Source organism: Piliocolobus tephrosceles, chromosome 7 (genome assembly GCF_002776525.5).
Source record: "Piliocolobus tephrosceles isolate RC106 chromosome 7, ASM277652v3, whole genome shotgun sequence".
Classification (NCBI taxonomy): domain Eukaryota; kingdom Metazoa; phylum Chordata; class Mammalia; order Primates; family Cercopithecidae; genus Piliocolobus; species Piliocolobus tephrosceles.
The window spans coordinates 53,716,436-53,739,413 of record NC_045440.1 but is presented as its reverse complement, the minus strand read 5'-3'; the positions used below and the strand labels follow the sequence as shown (position 1 = coordinate 53,739,413).

At 42.3% G+C, this 22,978-nt stretch overlaps 1 protein-coding gene and 1 pseudogene across 1 annotated transcript; one reads left to right on the top strand and one right to left on the bottom strand.

The window, feature by feature from the left end:
• Window positions 1-1,113, top strand: LOC111521096 (annotated as a pseudogene).
• Window positions 1,114-16,738: 15,625 nt separating this feature from the next.
• On the bottom strand, window positions 16,739-17,939 carry NPBWR1 (neuropeptides B and W receptor 1). The gene has a single exon (XM_023184211.2). The coding sequence runs from the start codon at window positions 17,937-17,939 to the stop codon at window positions 16,953-16,955; it is 987 nt and encodes a 328-aa protein (XP_023039979.1). The 3' UTR covers window positions 16,739-16,952.
• Window positions 17,940-22,978: the final 5,039 nt, after the last annotated feature.

Here is a 22,978-nt window from a genome sequence, read left to right as displayed (position 1 = left end):
ATGGACCCCCGCAAAGTGAACGAGCTTCGGGCCTTTGTGAAAATGTGTAAGCAGGATCCGAGCATTCTGCACACCGAGGAAATGCGCTTCCTGAGAGAGTGGGTAGAGAGCATGGGGGGTAAAGTACCACCTGCTACTCAGAAAGCTAAATCAGAAGAAAATACCAAGGAAGAAAAACCTGATAGTAAGAAGGTGGAGGAAGACTTAAAGGCAGATGAACCATCAAGTGAGGAAAGTGATCTAGAAATTGATAAAGAAGGTGTGATTGAACCAGACCCTAATCTCCTCAAGAAATGGGAGATGAAAATGCAGAAATAACGCAGGAGATGATGGATCAGGCAAATGATTAAAAAGTGGCTGCTACTGAAGCCCTAAATGATGGTGAACTCCAGAAAGCCATTGACTTATTCACAGATGCCATCAAGCTGAATCCTCGCTTGGCCATTTTGTATGCCAAGAGGGCCAGTGTCTTCGTCAAATTACAGAAGCTAAATGCTGCTATCTGAGACTGTGACAGAGCCATTGAGATAAATCCTGATTCAGCTCAGCCTTACAAGTGGTGAGGGAAGTACACAGACTTCTAGGCCACTGGGAAGAAGCAGCCCATGATCTTGCCCTTGCCTGTAAATTGAATTATGCTGAAGATGCTAGTGCAATGCTGAAAGAAGTTCAACCTAGGGCACAGAAAATTGCAGAACATCGGAGAAAGTGTGAGCGAAAACGTGAAGAGCGAGAGATCAAAGAATAGAACGAGTTAAAAAGGTTCGAGAAGAGCATGAGAGAGCCCAGGGGGAGGAGGAAGCCAGACGACAGTCAGGAGCTCAGTATGGCTCTTTTCCAGGTGGCTTTCCTGGGGGAATGCCTGGTAGTTTTCCCGGAGGAATGCCTGGAATGGGAGAGGCCATGCCTGCAATGGCCGGAATGCCTGGACTCAATGAAATTCTTAGTGATCCAGAGGTTCTTGCAGCCATGCAGGATCCAGAAGTTATGGTGGCCTTCCAAGATATGGCTCAGAACCCAGCAAATATGTCAAAATACCAGAGCAATCCAAAGGTTATGACTCTCATCAGTAAATTGTCAGACAAATTTGGAGGTCAAGTAATGCCCTTCTGATAAATAAAGCACTTGCTGAAGGAAAAGCAACCTAGATCACCTTATGGATGTCGCAATAATACAAACCAGTGTACCTCTCACCTTCTCATCAAGAGAGCTGGGGTGCTTTGAAGATAATCCCTACCCCTCTCCCCCAAATTCAGCTGAAGCATTTTACAGTGGTTTGCCATTAGGGTATTCATTCAGATAATGTTTTCCTACTAGGAATTACAAACTTTAAATGCTTTTTAAATATTCAAAATATTTAAAACAAATTTAAAGGGTCTGTTAATTCTTATATTTTTCTTTACTGATTGTTTTGGATTATTTTCTTTGAATTGGGCAGGGAAGATACTTATGTATGGAAGATTATTGCTCTAATTTGAGTGAAATAAAAGTTATTAGTGTGAGGCAAACATAACTCATTTGAGGAGAAAGTTTGTGTTGGATATGTGGTTCTTGATGCATTTTGACTTGTCTTTTTAAATGCTTTATCTTTTTCTTTAAAGATTTATTTCAGTAAAACTAATTGGGACCACCCGTATTTCAGGAAAAAAAATAAAAAATCCAAATAGAAGCTTTAAAAAAAAGGCCATTTGAACATTTTGCCCGTACATCGCCAAACATTTTCATGGTGGATATATCTAGATGTGTAATACTATGAACCTGGGTGACTGTATATCATACTTCTTTAGATACTTCAACATGGTTCAGTACAAGCATTTTCAATCATTTTCTTTGTGAGCACTATTTGTTAATTCTCCTTTATGTGAAACAAAAAATTGGACTTCTAATCTAGCTCCTTTCTAGACAAGAGGTATTCTGTCCTGGGTAAATCAGCATGCTGAGTGTACATGATTTTTCTGCTGTACTTTCTTAGCTGAAATGCCCTCCTGCTCGGGGAAATGATCTGAAATTGCTGCTCATGATCTGCCTCTCAGAACTTTGTGTCATCAAGGGTGGCTGTGGCCTGGTTTCATGCCTTTAAAATAAATTTCTTTTGGACAGAAATGTTCATATGCTGTACTAAACTATTACAAAAACAATGTCCTTTTCGCCTTTTGGAAACAATAACAAAAGTAAGCAGGAAAAAGTACAGTCTTTTAGTATTTAAAGCATGACTTTTTACGTTGACGTGTATTTAAAACTTGCTTATCAGATATTTTAGCAACTATATTTTATTAACTCGCAGGCTAGTATAACTAAAAAAAGGAATGGTAGATATGCAAAATTCTAACAATGACTGGATACATTGGGAAATCTGAAGTATCTTCAGAATCATAGAAAACATATTATTATAGAATTCTTTAGGTATTAGGCATATGCTGTTTTAGCCAAAGTCTAATTAAAAAAAAAACTAGAGTATAAACTACTGTCTATGGATGGATAGATACACAGATATAAGCAAGTAAAGATAAACATGTCTAGTCAAAGTCTTAAATTTTTCAAAAAATGTAGTATAAACTGTTGAATAGGTATAGTCAAAAATCTCCATTTTTTTCAACTACTTATAATACAAATCAGTTCTGGCATATTTGCTTCTATTTAAAAAGATTTGTGCACATTTTCATTTGTAACTTTAGACCAAATATTTGGCTGTTATTATGACAAATGCCAAAGCTATGACCAAGTCACAGTATAGGAGAAAGTGACAGAGGATTACTAAATATACATGGTATATATATATATATATATATATATATAGTTTACAAAGAATTATTCTTATTAATGCTAATTAAATCTGCTTTTGTTTTATGTCACATTCCCTAAGAGACCCATTTTCTGATTAATAGAGTGGATAATGTCAACATAGACAGACAATCAAAGTCATTTTCTGCATGATAAATGTGAAAATGTTTGAGTCCTGGAAAACTTCTCACATCCACCTTGCCAAGAATTTCCTCTCCCATCAGAAATATTTTAGGAAAATCCAAAGCTCGGATTTCTTATTACTGTGCATTTACTTACAATATTCTTTGACAAGAGTCTCTGGATTCTCAGCTTGGCTTATGGGGGCGTTCCAAACTCGTTTTCTTTGAAAGAGAAATTTTCCTTTGCTATCAGTAAGTCAATGCTAGACTTTAGTTTGGTTACTAGCTTACATATTTGAATAGAAGATTTAAAATTGGCATCAAATCTAAGGTGCCCACAGATACTCTTCCCAAATAGAAGCACTGTCAGCACTGTGAGCTAAACTGAGCCAAAAGAGCAGTGGCTACGAACACACAAGAACAACAGACCCCGGGACCTACATGAAGGTGGAGGGTGAGAGGAGGGTGAGGATCGAAAAACTACCTTTCAAGGACTATGCTTAATACCTGGGGGATGAAATAATCTGTACAACGACCTCCTGTGACATACAATTTACCTATATAACAAATCTGCACATGTACCCCTGAACCTAAAAGTTAGTAAAAAGAGACATAAAGAAGAGAAAAGAAAGAATTCAGCAATCTATGAACTTGGATTGAAGAAAAACAAAAAGGTTCTCTAATCCATAACTAAAATTTTGCATTTCTATTATGAACATGGCAACAAACTATAGTAGAATTAGGAGTACCTAAGACTTTGTCACCAAGAATGATGACAGAAATGTTCGTAACTCAGTACAGGCATTGGAGAATTCTCAAAACATGGTTTATTATTATTAGTACCTCAAAACTGTAGTAAATGATTGGACCCACCACTAGATCTTGTTTAATGCATTAATAGACATTTGTTTTGCTGTATCACACACATACAAAGAATACACAAGAAACATGTTGCACTTTTCAGGACAAAAGAGTTATTAATATAACAAACTTTATAGGGTTGTTATTGTTATTTTTTCCCAAAGAGTTTCCTCTGTAAGAATTAAACTAAAAACAGTTATATCATCATGGTTGCACTAATGTCAACAAATGTAAAATTTGTCACATCTCAAATTACGCCTGTAATCCCAGCATTTTGGGAGGCCGAGTCGGGTGGATCACCTCAGGTTGGGAGCCTGATACCAGCCTGGCCAATATGGTGAAACCCCGTCTCTACTGAAAATACAAAAATTAGCCAGGCATGGTGGCAGGCACCTATAATCCCAGCTACTTGAAAGACTGAGGCGGGAGAATCGCTTGAACCTGGGAGGCAGAGGTGGCAGTGAGCTGAGATGTTCCACTGCACTCCAGCCTGGGCGACAGGGTGAGACTGTCTCAAAAAAAGAAAAGAAAAGAAAAAGTATGTTATGCTTAAATTGATTGTATTTGGAGAAATTCAAATGTTTGGGATAATACAAAAATAACATACAAATAAAGCTATCGTGAAATTAAAATCCTGATATCTTCATCATGTATACATACGCATAGAATTTAAATTTAAATTTCCTAACAATTGTGTGCAAACATATCATCAAAATCTTAACAATACAGAAGACTAATACAATTATTGAAATTGTTTCTGGTCAAAATTACCTTAACTGTGGTTTCTTAATTCTTAATTCTGTTTTAAGAGTGAATCTATAACTATCAATATTTCAAATTTTGTGGGTTTAACTTTAATTTGTAATTTTTATTTTAATATACAAGATGTGATTACATAGTCATGAGAAAAATTGCCATTTCTGAGTAAAACCTGGTGAAGTTATATAAAAGACCCAACTGACTTGAATAATTAATAATACTGGGGATTATTTTTTCTTGCAAAAATGGTCTCAGTGCTCCCTCTGGTGGCTTCTCTGGAAAATTGACTTGTCTGTTCTCCAAAGTCGTTTCCAGGGCTTAAAATTTCAAAGAAAATTTGCCAAAACTCTAAATGATCAACGAAGCTGCCTAAAACATAAATGCCTAGGATGAAAGATATTCATTTACCTATCCTTGCATTCAAAACCATTCACTGGGTACTCACTACGTCAGATTCTGCTTTGGGTGTCAAAGGCTCAGTGACATCCCAGGAAGCACCAGGCCTGTCATCAGGCGACTCACATGCAGTGGGAATGACAAAGTCAAGCAAGCAAAGAAATAAATACCTAGAAATTCTAGCAGAAACAAGGAGTCAAAAATGGAGAAGAGCATTGAGTAGTAAGCTTAAATCTTCCTTCTGGGTAGATAAGTGACCTCAAGGATAAGGAGTTGGCCCTATGAGAACTGGGGCGGCATGGCTGGTCAAGCACAGAGCAGGTGCGGAGACACTATGGTGCAGAAGCCCGGGTCTGGGCAGCCATGACTGCTAAGGTGTGGTGAGCCCAGGAGAAGTAGCCACGTGAAGAGTTTGGGGAGCAAAGCAGGGTGGAGCCAGGCAGTTCCCTAAAGAGCATGGTAAACATGATAAGACATTTGGATTCTATTCACACTGTAGTGAAAATCTACTTAAGAGACATTTGCAAAAGAGTGAGTGAAACAATTTATTCTTTCATAAGATAACTCTTGCCGCTACAAGGAGAATGGGTTGGAGGGAAGCATATCATTCACAAGGTTGTTTCAGTTGTGCAGGCAAGAGATGGCAGGACTCCCACTAGGACACGACAGTGGGGGTAAGAAAGTGTTCTAACATGGAGAAAAGTTGAAAGAAAAGTGCGAAGAACACCTGTATTTCCTTTAATTGTGACTGTTTTGATGTACATGCTTTCTAAAGATACACACATATTTTGCCAAATAATCTAAAAGTAAATTACAAATATCGTAACACTTCACCCCTCGCGTTTACACCTTCATAACCTAATAAATTCTTCTATATAACCAAAATATCTTTTCTATAAGTAAAAAATTTACCAAAAACTTAATAATTCCTAATATCTAATCCACATTCAGATTTCCCCAGTTGTCTCTGAAAGCTCTTTTAGAGCGGGCATTTCAAATTAGGATGCAGTCAAGGTGCATGCATTGCATTTGGTTATTATTTTCCTTTAGTCTATTTTAACATTTCCTCCATCTCTTTTGGGTGTATGTGTGTTACACGGACTTTTTTGGAGACTTCAGCAAGACAGTTGTCTTATGAAATTGCTCACATTCTAGATTTGTGTTTATTTGTTTCCTCATTTTTTTTCTTATTCTTATATCCCCAGATTTTCTATTTTCTCCAGAAATTAGTCAAATAATTGATTAGGTTACAGTTAAGCATCTTGAGCAAGAACATGTCATATATGTTATAGTGCATGGTACCATACGGCACATAATCCCAGGTTGTCTTGTCATTAGTCACATTACATTGGATTATTTGGTAATCCAACCAGATTTCTATTTTATAAAGGTCTATCTTTTACCCTTGCAATTAGCAAGTGATCTTTGGGGTGCTATCTTGGCACCATGCAAATATCCTTGCTCCCAGTAAACGTTCCACCCAATAGTTTTGTATCCATTGATAAACCTTGCTTAAATTAATGTGGTTGATATTCTAACTGCAAAATGGTGATTTTTCAAAATCTTTCATTTGTTTCTACATTTATTAGCTGGCATTCATCTGCAGAGAAGGCTTTAAGGAGTTGTTTTTCTTTTTCTTTTTTTTTTTTTGGAGACGGAGTCTCACACTGTCGCCCAGGCTGAAGTGCAGTGGCGCGATCTCTGCTCACGCAAGCTCTGCCTCCCAGATTCACGCCATTCTCCCACCTCAGCCTCCCGAGTACCTGGGACTACAGGTGCCCGCCACCACGCCCGGCTAATTTTTTGTATTTTTAGTAGAGACAGGGTTTCACCATGTTAGCCAGGATGGTCTCGATCTCCTGACCTCATGATCCACCCACCTCGGCCTCCCAAAGTGCTGGGATTACAGGCATGAGCCACCGCACCTGGCCCTAAGAAGTTATTTTTAATTAACCATTGAAGTTGAAAACATTAGAATGTTTGAATGTTTAGGGATGGGGCACTTTTCTTTTACCCTCCTAGGTTATCTGAATGTGGCCCTGGAAATTAAACCAACAGAAAACAGATGAACAAGAGAGAAACAGAGTTTATTAACATGTGCAGCATGCATACATGTGGAGAAACTCAGTGATGAGTAACTGAAGGGTGATTAGAACTTAGGCTTACATACCATCTCAACAAAGAACAATAAACTTACAGAGAAGTGACAAGATTTTAAAAATGGGTTTAGGTTTTAGGGGCAGCAAACTGTGGGAAAGTAAATGTAAGAGGGAAACTAATGGAAGAAATGAGTTGTTTAAGCGAGGTTTGCTGTGCAGATTCCTCTTGGTGCCATTTCTGGACTACAAGTCTATTGTTGTCTTTGGTGATTAAGAGACAGCCTGCTTTTAAACAAATGGGAGGAGAGGCAGAGAGTTCTTTTCTGTTTGTTTGTTTTGTTTTGTTTGAGATGAAGTCCCGCTCTTGTCCCCCAGACTAGATAGAGTGCAATGGCACAATCTTGGCACACTGCAACCTCCACCTCCTGGGTTCAAGCGATTCTCCTGCCTCAGCCTCCCGAGTAGCTGGGATTACAGGCGCCTGCCACCACACCCAGCTAGTTTTGGTATTTTTAGTAGAGACAGGGTTTCACCACGTTGGCCAGGCTGGTCTCGAACTCCTGACCTCAGGTGATCTGCCAACCTCGGCCTCCCAAAGTGCTGGAATTACAGGCGTGAGCCACCGCCCCCAGCCAGAGAGTGTTTTTGAATTGGTGTCCAATGTTTCTCAATTATCTTCAGCTCAAAATAATCCTCATGCCAAAGTAGCATATTTTGAGGCCAGGAGCAGTGGCTCACACTTGTAATCCCAGCACTTTGGGAAGCTGAGGCAGCAGTTTACTTAAGGTCAGGAGTTTGAGATCAGCTTGGCCGATACGGTGAAATCCCGTCTCTACCAAAAATACAGCTGGTCATGGTGGCACCTGCCTGTAATCCCAGCTGCTTGGAGGCTGAGACAGGAGAATCGTTTGAACTGGGGAGGCAGAAGTTGCAGTGAGCTGAGGCCACACCACAGCACTCCAGCCTGGGTGACAAAGCGAGACTCCATCTCAAAAAAACAAATAAATAAAAACTAATAAAATAATAAAAGTAGCATATTTTGGAGTGGTATATTTTGATCCCCTACAAATGCTAATAAATATTATGCAGTATGTGGATGTGTATAATTTAGAAGAGAAGAGGGAGCCAAAAGAAACAAGCCCTTGAGAAGGTGACAAGAAAAGGAATCAAGAGCCACCGGATGCAGTTGATGTTTGGTTGGAGAGACATCTCTTTCATATGACGAAAGGGTGGAGGGGGAAGCCTCACAGAGGCTTCACTGTGAGAAAATGAAGGAATAATTCCACATCTAGGCATACCCTAAGGAAATGATTTTTAAAACAAGCTAAAACACATGTATGAAGATCCCATTATAGTAATAAGAAAAAATGTCTAAAATAGCAATAGCAGTCTGGGGGCAGTGGCTCATGCCTGTAATCCCAGCATTTTGGGAGGCCAAAGCGGGCGGATCACTTGAGGTCAGGAGTTTGAGACCAGCCTGGACAACATGGTGAAACCCCATCTCTACTAAAAATACAAAAATTAATCAGGTGTGGTGGAGCACACCTGTAACCCCAGCTACTCAGGAGACTGAGGTAGGAGAATCCCTTGAACCCGGGAGGCAGAAGTTGCGGTGAGCTGCGATCACACCACTGCACTCCAGCCTGGGTGACAGAGCAAGACTCCATCTCCAAAAAAATAAAATAAGATAAAATAAAATAACAATAGTAAAGGAACAAACTGCAGTAGAGAAATGGCAAAGACTATTACTACACTTTCGCTTTCTGTAGAATGTTATGATAACAACCCAGCAAGTGAGGAAAAATTCAAGATTATTATCATTATTACTACAAAAACTAGCATGGTGCAACTGCAAAGCTCGATTTTTCTGCACCAGTCATCCTTAAGGTGGCAGCAAGTCCACTTTTTACCAACACCTTAAATAGAGAGAAAATACAATAACTCTTGCAGATTTATTTTACCAGTTTTGCTCACCCTACTGAGAATAACAAATATAATTAATTTAACTAGTTTTCTGTTTTACTCACTGGGCACAAACTATTACTCATAGAGAAAATGTTTATTTTGGGGGATTATTTATATTTCAATATATTAATGGCAAGGAAAAAAACAAGAGTTTTTATACACACCACAGGCCAAAGAAATAATTCTTGTATGATTTTTAAAAAAATAAAGCACTATAATCAAGAGAAGCATGTGCCCTGGAAAGCCTAAACAATCAATATTTTGATATTTGAGATTCTAAAAACGTGCAAGCTTCTGAAAGAGAGCAGTTAAAAGCAAGCCCAGAATCACTGATAATTACTGATGGGTAAGAAAATAAAATCACATCAGTGTCTCAGCTTTTACCACAATAGTGCCACATAACTCAGAGGCATGCAGTGGCAAGCATTGATTCTCACGTTCTCAGAGCTGCATGTCATCTGAGTGGCTTTGTTCCATGTCTCATTCTCAGATCCGGACTGGGAGCTTTGGAAAGGCTGATGCCCTGATGCCACCTGGAGAAGCTGATCTAATTAACAGGCCTCAAAGGCAGCCTGGCCTATGTGGATGATGACTGCTGCTGTGTGTGCTGGGCCTGGCCTGAGGGTGATGCTGAACTACACAGAGGTTCTGTGGCGAGTGGGCTACGCTTTCTTGACAGATACATGTGGGTATCTCCAAATAGCAGAATGCTGGTTGTCAGAGAAACCTAATATTTTAGATTGCTTGAATTTATCATTTCATTCCAAGATATTTCTTGACATTTGTAGACTAAGTTGCTTCCAAGTAACTCATTTCTTACTGAGTTCTTCTAAGCCAGGAAGAAAGTTCTCTAAAATGTCATCAAACCTGTTACACACACACACACACACACACACACACACACACACACTCACTTCAGTTTAAGATGATGGCATTTACACAGTATTTATTTACTGTTATATTCTATGGAAGCCCTACTATAAGAACAGGAAAGAAATTTCTTAAATGGACAAAGAGCTAGACAAGCAATGACAAGGGTGAGAGATATCAATGGATTTCGAGAGGTTGGTCAGCAGAAGGAGCGCTAGTGAGCAACAGAATGCAGAAATGTTTACAGCAGTGTTGCTTTTATCCAATCTGATTTGCTTGTAAAGCCACTCAGAGAGACCACCATGCCCGTGGAAGTTGGGAGTGAGCTGCAGGGCCACAAATAGGGAGGCTGAAGGAAAGCTGTGTGAAGAATGGTTAGGCTCCCCAGCCTGGCGGCTGCAGCCAGGGGACACCTACTCCCCATCTCTGCTGGTGACTGGAGAAACTGGTTCCAGAGATGCGTTACAGGGAGCCAAGTGCTGCAAAAAGACAGGAACCAAGTACAGGAACAAAAACTAGGGAGACAAAGTAAAAGTCTGAAAACAGAATAAGTGGAGGGATCCCCTGAACACAACTGGCTTTCAAAAGTGCCAACAACCCCGCCCCCAAAATCTTCACTATCATAATGTACAAAATTAAGCAAGTAAAACATTGAGGTATAAATCTATAAGTCAGTAACAAGGAGGTAAATCTCAGAATCAATAGTTCATGTGGCTGGGAGGGACTATGGCCAGTTGGGACTGGGTGGAAACTTGGTGCTTATAATAATAAATCTTCTGCGACAATCAAAAGTTGTAGAAGTTTAAAATCAGCAAGAAAAATACAAATAATCCCGTTAAAAATGGGCAAATGACATGAATAGGCGTTTCTCGAAAGAAGATGCAGAAATGGCCAACAAAGTCCAGGAGGGGTGGCTCATGCCTGAAATCCCAGCAGTTTGGAGGCGAAGGCAGGGGGATCACTTGCAGTAAGGAGTTCGAGACCAGCCTGGCCAATATTGTGAAACCTGGCTCTACCGAAAATACAAAAATTAGCTGGGCATTATAGCAGGCACCTGTAATCCCAGCTACTTAGGAGGCTGAGGCAAGAGAATCGCTTGAACCCAGGAGGTGGAGGTTGCAGTGAGTTGAGATCGTGCCACTGCACTCCAGCCTGAGCAGCACAGTGAGACTGTCTCAAAAAAAAAGAAAAAAAAATGGCCAACAAACATGAAAAAATGCTCAACATCAACATCAGTGTAATCATCAAGGAAATGCAAATAAAACCAGCCAGAATGGCCATTACTAAAAAGTCATAAAACAATAGATGTTGGCATGGATGTGGTGAGAAGTGAATGCTTACACACTGCTGGTGGGAATGTGAATCAGTACAACCTCTGTGGGAAACAGTATGGAGTTTTCTCAAAGAATTCAAAGTAAATCTACCATTCAATCCAGCAATCCCACTGCTGGAGATCTACCCAAAGGAAAAGAAATCATTATATCAAAAAGACACCTGGTCTTGTAGGTTTATGACCGCACAATTCACAATGGCAAAGATATGGAACCAACTTAAGTGGTCACCAACAGATGAGCGGATAAAGAAAATGTGGAATATATACACCATGGAATACTACTCGACCCCTAAAAAGAATGAAATAATGTCTTCTGCAGCAACTTGGATGGAGCTGGAGGACATTATTGTAAGTGAAGTAACTAGGCATGAAAAACCAAATACAGTATGTACTCACCTGTAAGTGGGAGCTAAGCTATGAGTACGAAAGGCATACAGAGTGGAAAAACGGGTAGATGTACACTACTCGCGTGATAGGTGCACTAAAACCTCAGACTTCACCACTATACAATTCACCCATGTAACCAAAAACTATGTGTACTCCTAAAGCTATTGAAATGTTTTACATTTGTTTATTTTTAAATGTAATTTAAAATTAATGTATTACTTTGATAAAAATTAAACTATCTCAAGCTAGGCGAGGTGGCACTTACCAGTAGTCTTAATTACTTAGAAGGCTGAGACGGGAGGATCCATTCAGCCTAAGAGTTCATCTCCAGCCTGGGCAACATAGTGAGATCTCATTGTTTAAATAAATAAAACAATTTCAAACATAAAATTTAAACACAAATTGAGCTCAACATTATTAAATGAAAGTTCAAAAAATTATGTGGATTGTTGTTTTCATTATCATTTGAAATATTCAATAGAAAAGTTATATAGATGCATTCTTCCTTTCAACTGGAAGTATAAGTCACAAGAAACCTCATTACTTAACATATTCTGTACATTTAAAATACATTTTCATTTTAAATAAATGCGTTTAAAGGTTTAATATAATCTTTAACCATAATAATACATTGTCATGATAAATCCAAGATGCAGTTTTTTTTAAGGAATTATGTAACTCCCTTTTAACTCAGACCCCTGAAATTCCTCTGTAAAGAGAATAAATAGAAATGTAGCAATGAGGAATGTTATTTTCATTGGAAGAGGGGAGTTAAAGGAATCAAAACAGTATTATGTAGGAGAATGTGGATAATTCACTTGGTACTTTTGCAGGTCTAAATATTTACATCTTTTCAGGTTTGATTGCTGCATTCATACCACCGTGACTGAATAGGGCTGATTTTTCCTCCTCTACAGACCATTCATCACTGCCTAAAGGAAGAAGCTGCTTTGCCCAATGGATGAATCATTTAAGATATCCGTTTTGTTGTTACTATTTAGCATTCACAAATGATTTGCCCCTCGCCTTTGGGAACATTTGCAATTTCTTCCACATTGTTGACTACGCACACACCCACTCTTTCCGTGGTGAACGGTGGCCTGGTTATTGCAGTTGTGACTCTGGTCCTTGGGTTAGCTCAGAATGGGGTCGAACAATCTTTGTGAGAAGATCCAGATTTTACAGGAAAATGCTGAGCCGCTCCCTGGGTCTTGGCTCAACAGGGCATCAGGTCTGTGTGCACTATTGCCTCCCAGGCACAAGAGAAATCTTTTCTGGACTGTGGGAAGCATGCAGTTCATGCATTCTGACAGTTTCTGAACAATATCATTTTAAATTTCCTTCCCTTTTTCCATCTCTTATTTTTATTTAATGTGATGTCACCAATGTAACCTTATGAGATATGGTACAAACAAATAAATTTCTCTTGCCCTAAATTCAAGGACAGCATCATCCATTGCAAAGCTCCATTCTATAGAGATAGAGCTATCATTAGCATTGGCTCCTATACGAACAGTCCCTCTGGAGCACAGTTCCACGTACAAAAAGCATGGGGGCTGCTAGGCACATGGTGCCTTTGTGTGACAGCTTTGTTAAGAATTTTTGTTCTCATATAACTTTCAACAACCCCATACACTTTGTAAGTCTCTGAATTAAGACTGGAGTTTTATAATATTAAATCTTACCCTCCGTTTATCTCATATGAGCTAATGGTAGATACACCTTGCTTAATCTACTAAATATTTAAAAGATATCGTTTTCTAGTCTAATATTTCCAAATTACACATTGCAACGAATTCCATCTCTGTTGAAAAAAGATGACGCAATTCCTAGAATAGAATAGGAACTGCATGACTCTGATTGATCTTCATTGATCTCTATGGGCGTGGCTAAATTGATCTACTTCCTCGTATCTCACTTTCTTTGTATGTAAAATGGAGGCCGAAGAGCCAGACCCAAAGCCGTGCTAATAAAAGACTGTTATGGGCAGAATTCTCTGATCTCTTTCTTAATGTGCATAAGCATACATTATTAATATCCAAGGTGGGTTATTGTTTTATTGTCTTGCTGTTGTTTTCCCAGCATGTTGCTGAGGAAAGAAGGGTTTATAATAAGTTTGTGGGTTTTTCAGGTGAGATTCTCCACCTTGCATATTGGTGCTATGTCTATGCATATTGCTGATAGCGATGTGTATGCTAATAATTCAAGCAATTTATCTTCCCTTCTCCCCCTCCACATAGCTGCTTAAATATTTAAGAAATGAGGCTTTTGATGGTATGGTAAAAGCTTGACATCCTTTCTCTGCCCAGCTTAAGTTCTGGAATCTCTGCGTTTATCAGCAGCTTAGCATCATTTTCACAATCAACCAAATTAAAAGGTGGGGTGGGGGTGTTCATTCTTCATTTTGTTCTGTCAAATAATTCTATTTATTCATTGAGTATTCATTAGATCACTTTTCCAATGAAGGCAGTATTTTTAAATAATAATACTGCACAAATGCTAAGGTGACTGAATTGTGAATAACATGTTCTCAGAAAATAGAATGTTCACTTATTACACAGAATGTTTCAGCTTTTATTTTAAACTGAGCTCCTCTACAATGGACTATAGAGTTTATGCGTTTACAAAGAGAAAACATAAGCATATACATTATGTAACTGTACTAAATTAGGTAAAAGCAAATAGACATTTTTAACTATTCAAAGTGGTAAAACCAAACCATAGAGTTTACACAGAAACTGCAAGAATTCAACACAGTGTTAAAACCTTTGCAATACAATGATGTGAATAAATTCTACTTTTGTCTGGCTTATGTGTGTATTTATTCAACTGATTACCTAAGACATAAAAAGGAAGCCTGAGATGTACAGTCTACATGCTCATATGAAGGGCAACGACCTAGATATAATGATACAACAATTTATCCAGTGATCAGAAAGCCCAGGAGGAACTGAACTACCGAGTCCAAATTAATCACACAGGCATACTCAGAAGCCAATCCATGCCTTGCTGGGGATGAATAGCAATGTCAGCCTGTATATTTTTCCAGCAGTCATCTCCATAGATTCCAAGAAGGCTCGAGGTCAATCTACTGTAGGGATGAAACAGTGGACAGATGGATCACTCAGCTGTCCCCCATCTGAGTCCATTTACTGAACTTATTAAGACTGATGAGAATTGAATCCAGACAATCACCCCAGCTGTGTTTGTAGCCAAATGTTCACCTTACTCTTTGTCCATCACCTTAGGTAAATCTAGAAGTTACTCTAAGTTTAAAACTTTAATTTTGAAAAGTTACGGAGGATTCATGAGATAATTTTGAGAGTTTTAAGGAAAATCAATAGAATGATTCCTAGAAATTCAAAAGATACTAAAATGAATTCCAAGAAGCCTCTGAAGCCAGCCAGGAGAGAGAGGCCTGAGGTCCACCATTTGAAACTCACTGCAGATGAAAACTTTCTTTTAAACAATTTACTATTATTTGCGACCCAAGACAGAAGGTTTTTTAATGTATATTTTCTAAACTGATGGCTATGAATTATTTCAATGTCCTAAAAACTCTGAGAGCTAAGAAAGCAATTCTCATTCACCCAAATCAGAGAGGGGGTTTGCTTCCCCCCATTCCAAGGGGGCTTTTTTTCTCTTCCAAATATTTATTAAAAGCTATTTTCAACCTAAATAATTGAGAAATTGATTGAAGATGCCAAACTAAGCAAACAAAATCTTCTGCAACGCTCACATTTTGTCTCACATATGACATAGGAAACAAACATTTGTAGAAATTTTCATCCTGTTTGGATTTCATCCCAAAGATTAATACCTTTTAAAACACCATAATCAATGACCAAAGTTTGGTTAGGGTTCGGTCCTCATATCTAAGGCTAAACTGCAGAGGATTGGGCAAACCCAGTGCCAGTCTTCTCTCTCAATCCACTTTGTCTTCCATATGCAGAGATGAAAACACAGGTAAGATGCTGGCCAGTATCCCTGGTGACTCCAGAACCAGTATTTACCCGGTTTACCGGGACTACCTGCCGGATGCTGTCTACAACTAAGGAATAAAGCCCACGTAATCCACAGCTCCCTGTGAAAAGTCCAGCAGAAAAAACCTGAAGCCATCGGTCATCTCTGCTTCCTGCTGTCCCTAAGGCGGGGCCCAGGAAGCACAGAGAAAGGGAACACAAGAGGATAGATAGCATTTCTTTTTATCTTATTTGATCCTCATGGCAACTCGTGAGATTAAGACATGTACATTATCTATAAAGTTTTCAGTCCTGAAAAACAGTACACACATGAACAGTTACAACAAACTGGTCTAAGTCAGACAAGAGACGAGGCCAATTGGGGGAATGGGGCGTGGGGCTTGGCGTCCTCTAGAAGCAGCGATGACCAGTGCGCCGCAGCGCTGTGAAGCGCGCTCAGCCCGAGCGCTCCACCACAAAGCCCCGCGGTTCTCGGACGCTAAGCGCCCAGCCTCTGGCTCCTCCAGGGGGCGCCGGAACCGCGCGCCCGGGCTACTCCGGGTTCCTTGCTCAGGGAGTCTGAGACATTTTCAGGGGAGATTACGGATAGGAAAGAGAAAAGGCAAAGAAAAGAAGGAGTTGGGGCACACAGGAAGAAGGATCACTATTCGTTTCACATCCTAGGCAGTCACAGCCAAGCGCCACCCTCCTTCCTGGCATCTCATGCCTCCGCAAACGCGCGCACACCACACCTACACAGGGGTGTACTCACACCCCGATGGGGCACCCCGAGTTGGTGTGTTTTCCCGAGTTGAAGAGACGCTGGCGGCCTCGGCAGCGGTCCCCACGCGCGGCTCCAGGGCAAGTGCGTCTCACAGGGTGGGCGCCAAACGCTCGCGCCCAACCCTCTTCCCAGAGCGCGCGGAGGACAAGGTGACCCGCCCGGGCTGTGCGCCAGCTACAGCAGGGGCCCCGCGGAGCCGACGCCTAGGGGCGCCCGCAGCGTCCTCGGGCCTCCCTTCGAAGGCGCAGAGAGCTCCTACTCCAGCCAGGTTCCAGACGACCAGGGCTCGGGGTGGGGGAGCAGAGAGCAGGGAGCAGGGCAGGGAGTGGGTGGTTCCCAGCAATACCCGCCTCCTCCTCTGCCCTCCTCTACCTCTACCTCGGCGTGAGGTAGCGCTCGGCGTGGCGATCTTAGCCGCAGTGCTCCTCACGCGGCGTGGACGCGCATCACCTGGAGGGCAAGGTCAACCTGCGGGCGCTGCCGCGGCGCTTCCGATCTGCTAGGTAGGGGATGGGGCGCGAGTCAGTTTTCCCGGGAGGCCTAGGAGGCCTGTCAGGTCCCGCACTCTGGCGGCGGCTCCTCCTGCGCGGGCCAGGGGTGGCGGGGCATTTGCGTAGCCGGACGATGGGGGAGTCAGGCGGCCGCGCGGCAAGTTATCAGCTGGCGGAGGTTCCTGCGGAAGCTGTCGTCCAGGAAGGCGTAGAGGAAGGGGTTGAGGCAGCTGTTGGCGTAGCTCAGGCTGGTGATGAAGTAGGAGATAGCGATGACGAGCGGCGTCTGCGGGAGGTCGGTGGTGAGCGCCACCACGGTGCTCAGGTGGTAGGGCGTCCAGCAGAGGAGGCACACGGCCAGGATCGCCACCACCAGGAACGTTACCCGCTTCTTGGCGCGCTGCAGGGCCTTGGCGTGGCTGTCCAGCCGCATGGCATGCAGCCGGCACAGCAGCGTGGTATAGAGGACACAGATGGTGGACACCGGAATGGCGAAGCCCAGCACGAGCGTGTAGAGGCGGCTCGCGAGCCACCAGAAGGCCTCGGGCTGCGGGAAGACCAGCACGCACTGGCGCCTGCCATGTTCGTCGTCGAGCCGGGCGAAGACTGCGAAGGGCAGCACGACGAGTGTGACGAGCCCCCACACGGCCAGGCTCACCGCGCGCGCGGCGCTGTAGGTGCGGCCGGCCACCCGGCGCGACTCCGCAGTGGCCAACACCACTAGGTAGCGGTCGGCGCTCATGACAGTGAGGAAGTAGAGGCTGGAGAAGGTGTTGTACTGGTCGATAGCCACGATGAGTTTGCACATGAGCTCCCCGAAGGGCCACTGCCGCAGCAGGAAGTCGGCGATGTTGATGGGCAGCACCAGCGTGAAGAGCTCGTCGGCTATGGCCAGGTTGAGGATGAACAGGTTGGTGACGGTCTTCATGCCGGGCGCCCGCAGCAACACGTACAGCACGGCGGAGTTGCCCGTCAGACCCACGGCGCAGATCACCGCGTAGACAACCGGCACAGCCACCGCCAGCGGTGCCGGCAGCGGCGCCAGAGTCGACGCGTTGGAGCAGCTCAGCGCCCGGTCCAGGCACGATGAGTTGGCTGGCCAGGGTTCCGAGAACGAGGCGTTGTCCATCTCAACGAGGGCACAGGAGCCGGCGACCCGGCGTCCCCCACGGCCGCCCCACGGAGCTCAGCGGTCCCGAAGCCCGGGTCTGCACGGACCTGCTCGCGGACGCTCGCTTCAGCTCTCCAAGCCGTTCTCTAGTTTTTCTGGAGAAGGGTGCCGTTCCCAGCCACCCCACGGCCCACTGTCGCTGCGGATTCACGGGACTGGAAAGAGGAGTTTAAAGCATAGGTTAGTTCGTCGACGTGTAACTTTAGAAAAAGGCGCGGTCCTGAGGTGTGTGTGTGTGTGCGGAGGGGGGCGCCGCCGCGCCCTAAACCTCTTCCACGTGAGCGCTTCTGCTACCTGTTGAAATCTCACTTCTACCAGTTGAATACATTAAACGAAGTGCTAGAGAGAGAAGAATCCTCCCCTTTGTAGGAAAAATACAAACCCTCCTCCTCTCTTTTAGGAAACTTCAGTAGACCCAGGTCACCCCACCGAATCCCGCAGTGGCAAGCTTCGGTCTCCCTAGGGTCTGTGCGCCCTCAGTAACAGCAAGCTCAACAGCAGTCTTTACCTTACCTGGCTGTCCGGGAACGGCCAGCTCCAGCCTTTCCTGGAGCTGTCAGGAGAGGAGCCCACTGGCTGCTGGGAGGCTGAGACGCCTGCTGGCTAGTTGTCCGCCTCCGGATGTCTGCCTCCCCGCGTTCGCCAGAGTCCACAGCTCGTGTCCCCGCGGGTCCCTCCCGCGCGCCTGGAAGTGCAGGGATGGCGCAGCCGCGACTGCATTCCACTGCCCCGACCGCCGAGCCCAACCCCCACCCCCAGTAAAATGGTCTTGGAACTAACAGAGAACAGAAACTCCCCCCAAAATTAAGGGATTCCTTTCTTCCATCCTAGTAGTGCAACCTCACTCCATCTGAAATAATAGAAAGCTCTCCTGTTAAGAATCGAATTTAAGAAAAACAAAGTTAGGTTGTAAGTGATCTATTTTTAAAGGAGAACAATGCAGTGGGGGCTTCTGTTGCATTTTTTTAAACACCGTAACACAAATGGGCTAATGTAATGTGAAATCTGTGAGTGCAATTTTATAATGCAAATCACCTGTTTTCTGCTACGCTGGTCTTCAAGGGGATAGAAGATTGTTAGTATGTTTTCTAAAACTACTTCTACTTCTACTTTTGTGTAAGTGAAGACTTGATCAGTAAAGACAAACGGCTTCCGCAAAGCCTTTTAAAGAATCATGACAATGCATATTTCATAAAATGTTGCAAGTTTTTCAACACATTCTCTACTTATCCACACACATGCCCGATTCTCCTGCAAATGAAAGCTATCCTGCCATCACACCGGAGAGTAGCCAAGGAAGGACTAGCAGGGGCAGTCTTGAACTCCTCTGTTGCTATTTCTCTGGACCTTGGATTCTTCCTTTAGGAAGCGGAAACCATCTTAGGTTCCTCACCAGTTCCCCTGAGAATCTAATGAAATTAACTAAATATTGGTTATTTCCAATTTCTGCTTCCCCCCCCCCCCCCCCCCCACATTCCCTTTAGGAGAGACAGCAAATTAAAACACGAAATTATATCCTCTAGTAAACTTCCCTTCCACAAAAGCAGGCAAAGCCCAAATAAAGTGCAATTCTGGTCCTCTAGGATGCATCTTAGAGAAAGGGGCCTAAGATCCCGAGAAACCTAAAGTCGCCAGTAGAAGACTGTAGGGCCAGAAATACAGTAACCCTCCCATACCTGTGGGGGATAGGTTCCAAGAGCCCCAGTGGATGCCTGAAACCATGGATAGTACCCATTGCCATCAGTGGGAACATGTTTCTGTTCTTCCATCCAAAAACGATGCAACAGCAAAACTATCATGCATTTCTTTTTTCTTCTTCACATTTTCATGGATAGAAGATTTGTTTCTAGTAGATCTTGGCAACCTCTGCATATGATTTTTTTTTTCTTTTCTTATTAAGTCCAGAAGTTTTACCTTTTAATTTAAAGGAGGCATTTGCAGCTTCTCTTTGGCATATCTAAATTGCCAGCATCACTTCTCTTGCACTTTGGAGCCAGAGAGAAATAAGGGCAAAAAGTCAGTAAAATCAGGGCGACTTGAACATACCGCACTGGTCGTTGCCACAGTCATCTAATAACCCAGAATGTGAAGTGACTAACAGGTGGATAGTGTAGACAGCAGGGAAACGCTGGGCAAAGGGAGGACTCACCCTCTGTGGGAAGGAGTAAGATGGCTGAATCTCATCACGCCAATCAGAACCCCACACAATTGAAAACTTAGGAACTGTTTATTCTTGGACTTTTCAGTTTAATATTTTTAGACCACAGTTGACCACGAGTAACTGAAACTAGGGACTCCAAAGCCACTGACAGGGGGATCCACTGTACAAAAGCTCCCTGGAATTTACCTACTCAATTATCTTTTTACCAGGATCTATACAAATCAGCTCCCCTGCCGTTTCATGCTTTCTGTGAAAAAAATAACAGATGATTCTTAAGCTTTGTCCATAAGAAACACTATATGATAAAACACCATATAAAGTTAAAGAAGAAATACATATAATAGAAAATCTCCAAACGGTTGAAGATGATCAACTATATACACACACATATATACACACATGTGTATACACATATACACACGTGTATATGTGTGTATATATACACACGTGTGTATATAGTTTATACACACACGTGCATACACATGTGTGCATGTTTGTATACACATATACACATGTGTATATATGTTTGTGTGTATATACACATGTATGTATATAGTTTATACATGTGTATATACATGTGTGTGCATGTTTGTGTGTATATACACATGTATGTATATAGTTGATCATCTTCAACCATTTGGAGATTTTCTACCCTTTTTGTTGTTGATTTCCTGTTTAATTACACTGTAAACTGAGAACATATTCAGTATGACTTCAATTCATAGATATTTTTTGAATCTTACCCCCCAGTGTATAGTTGTTTTCTAATTATTTCACGTGTACTTGAAAAATTGTTCTGCATTTGTTGGGTGCAAAATTCTAAATTTGTCAACTAGTCAAATTTACTATGTTGTTCAAATTTGTCTATTGATTTTTTTTTTTTTTTTTTTTTTTGAGACTGGGTCTTGCTTTGTCACTCAGGCTGGAGTACAGTGGCACAATCGCAGCTCACTGCAGCCTCAACCTCCTTGGCACAAGTAATCATCCCCTCTCAGCCCCCCTAGTAGCTGGAACTACAGGTGCGCACCACCACACTAGACTAATTTTTTGTATTTTTCATAGAGATGGGGTCTCACTATGTTGCCCAGGTGGGTCTCGAGTTCCTGAGCTCAAGGGAACCACCAGCCTCAGCCTCCCAAAGTGCTGGGATTACATGTGTGAGCCACGTGCCTGGCTTCTGTTAATACTTTTATCTAACTGTCTCATTAGTTACTGAAAGGATGGGGGAAAATTTCAATTAATGAGTGTGAATTTCTCTACTTATGCTTTCATTGTATGCTGTCAATTTGTACTACATAATTTTTTTTTTTTTTTTTTTTTTGAGATAGAGTCTCACTCACTCCATCACCCAGGCTGAAGTATGGTGGTGGGAGCCTGTGCCTCCTGGGTTCAAGTGATTCTCCTGTGTCAGCCTCCCGAGTAGCTGGGACTACAGGGGCACACCACCACGCTCAGCTAATTTTCTTTTACTTTTTTTTTTTAATGTATTTTTTGTAGAGATGGGGTTTCACCATGTTGGCCAGACTGGTCTTGAACTTCTGACCTCAAGTGATCCACCTGCCGTGGCCTCCCAAAGTGCTGGGATTACAGGTGCAAGCCACCATGACTGGCCAGTTTTCACTACATAATTTGATGCTGTTTTATTAAGGGTACATGAGTTTAAGATCGCTGTATTTTCCTGTGGAATTTACCCTTTCATCTTGATAGTCTGATTATAATGATTTTATCATCATGTTATTTTATTTTATCAAATGATTATACATTTAACATTATAATACAGAATATATCACATATAATTATAATATTTTAGGTATATATTACCTTGTATCATTTTAACATCTCTAACTAGATTCCTACTTCTTGCTGTATGTGGCCACTTTTGTTTGATTTCATTACAGCTACATTAACTGTTTTTCCATTAATATTATCATGGAATAGCTTTTTTAAAAAAATCTTTTTACTTTAAACCTTTCTGTGTCTTTGTATGTAATGTGGATCCCATGTAAGCATTAGAACATTTGTTTTAATCCAGTCTGACAATGTCTTTGAATTGAAGTATTGAGTTCATAGCATATTAAATGTAGTTAAAGATAGTATTAGGGTTGTTATGGTCTGAATGTTTTTGTCTCCCCAAAAATTACATATTGAAAGCTAATCCTCAATTGATAGTATTTGGGTATGGGCTTTTGGGAGGTGACTAGGTACTAAGAACAGAGCCCTCATTAATGGAATTAGTGCCCTCGTAAAGGCACAGAGTGCAAAAGCCTCCGAAGGTGTGGAGCACCACAGAGAGTCCCTGTGAAGCCCAATGCCCAGCACAACTGGGGCAGATCTGCTTCCTTGACCCAGAGCAGTAGAGCAGCCAGTGTGTGATTCTAGTCCCAGGGAGCCAGGATGCAAGCCAGGCACCAAGCTGCCCTGGGAGCAGGGCTGCCCAAAGCTGTGGAGACAGGTTCACCATTCAGTATGTCTGGAAATGGGACATGGAACCAAAGATTATTTTTAAGACTTAAGATTTAATGTTGGCTGGGCACGGTGCCTCACGCCTGCAATCCCAATATTTTGGGAGGCCGAGGTGGGTAGATCACTTGAGGTCAGGAGTTGGAGACCAGCCTGGCCAACATGGTCAAACCCTGTCTCTACTGAAAAAAATACAAAAATTAGCTAGGTGTGGTGGCACACACCTGTGATCCCAGCTACTGGGGAGACTGAGGCAGGAGAATCACTTGAACCTGGGAGGCAGAGGTTGCAGTGAGGGAGATTGCACCATTGTACTCCAGCTTGGGCAATAAGAGCAAAACTCTGTCCCCACTCCCCATCCCCCCAAAAAAGACTT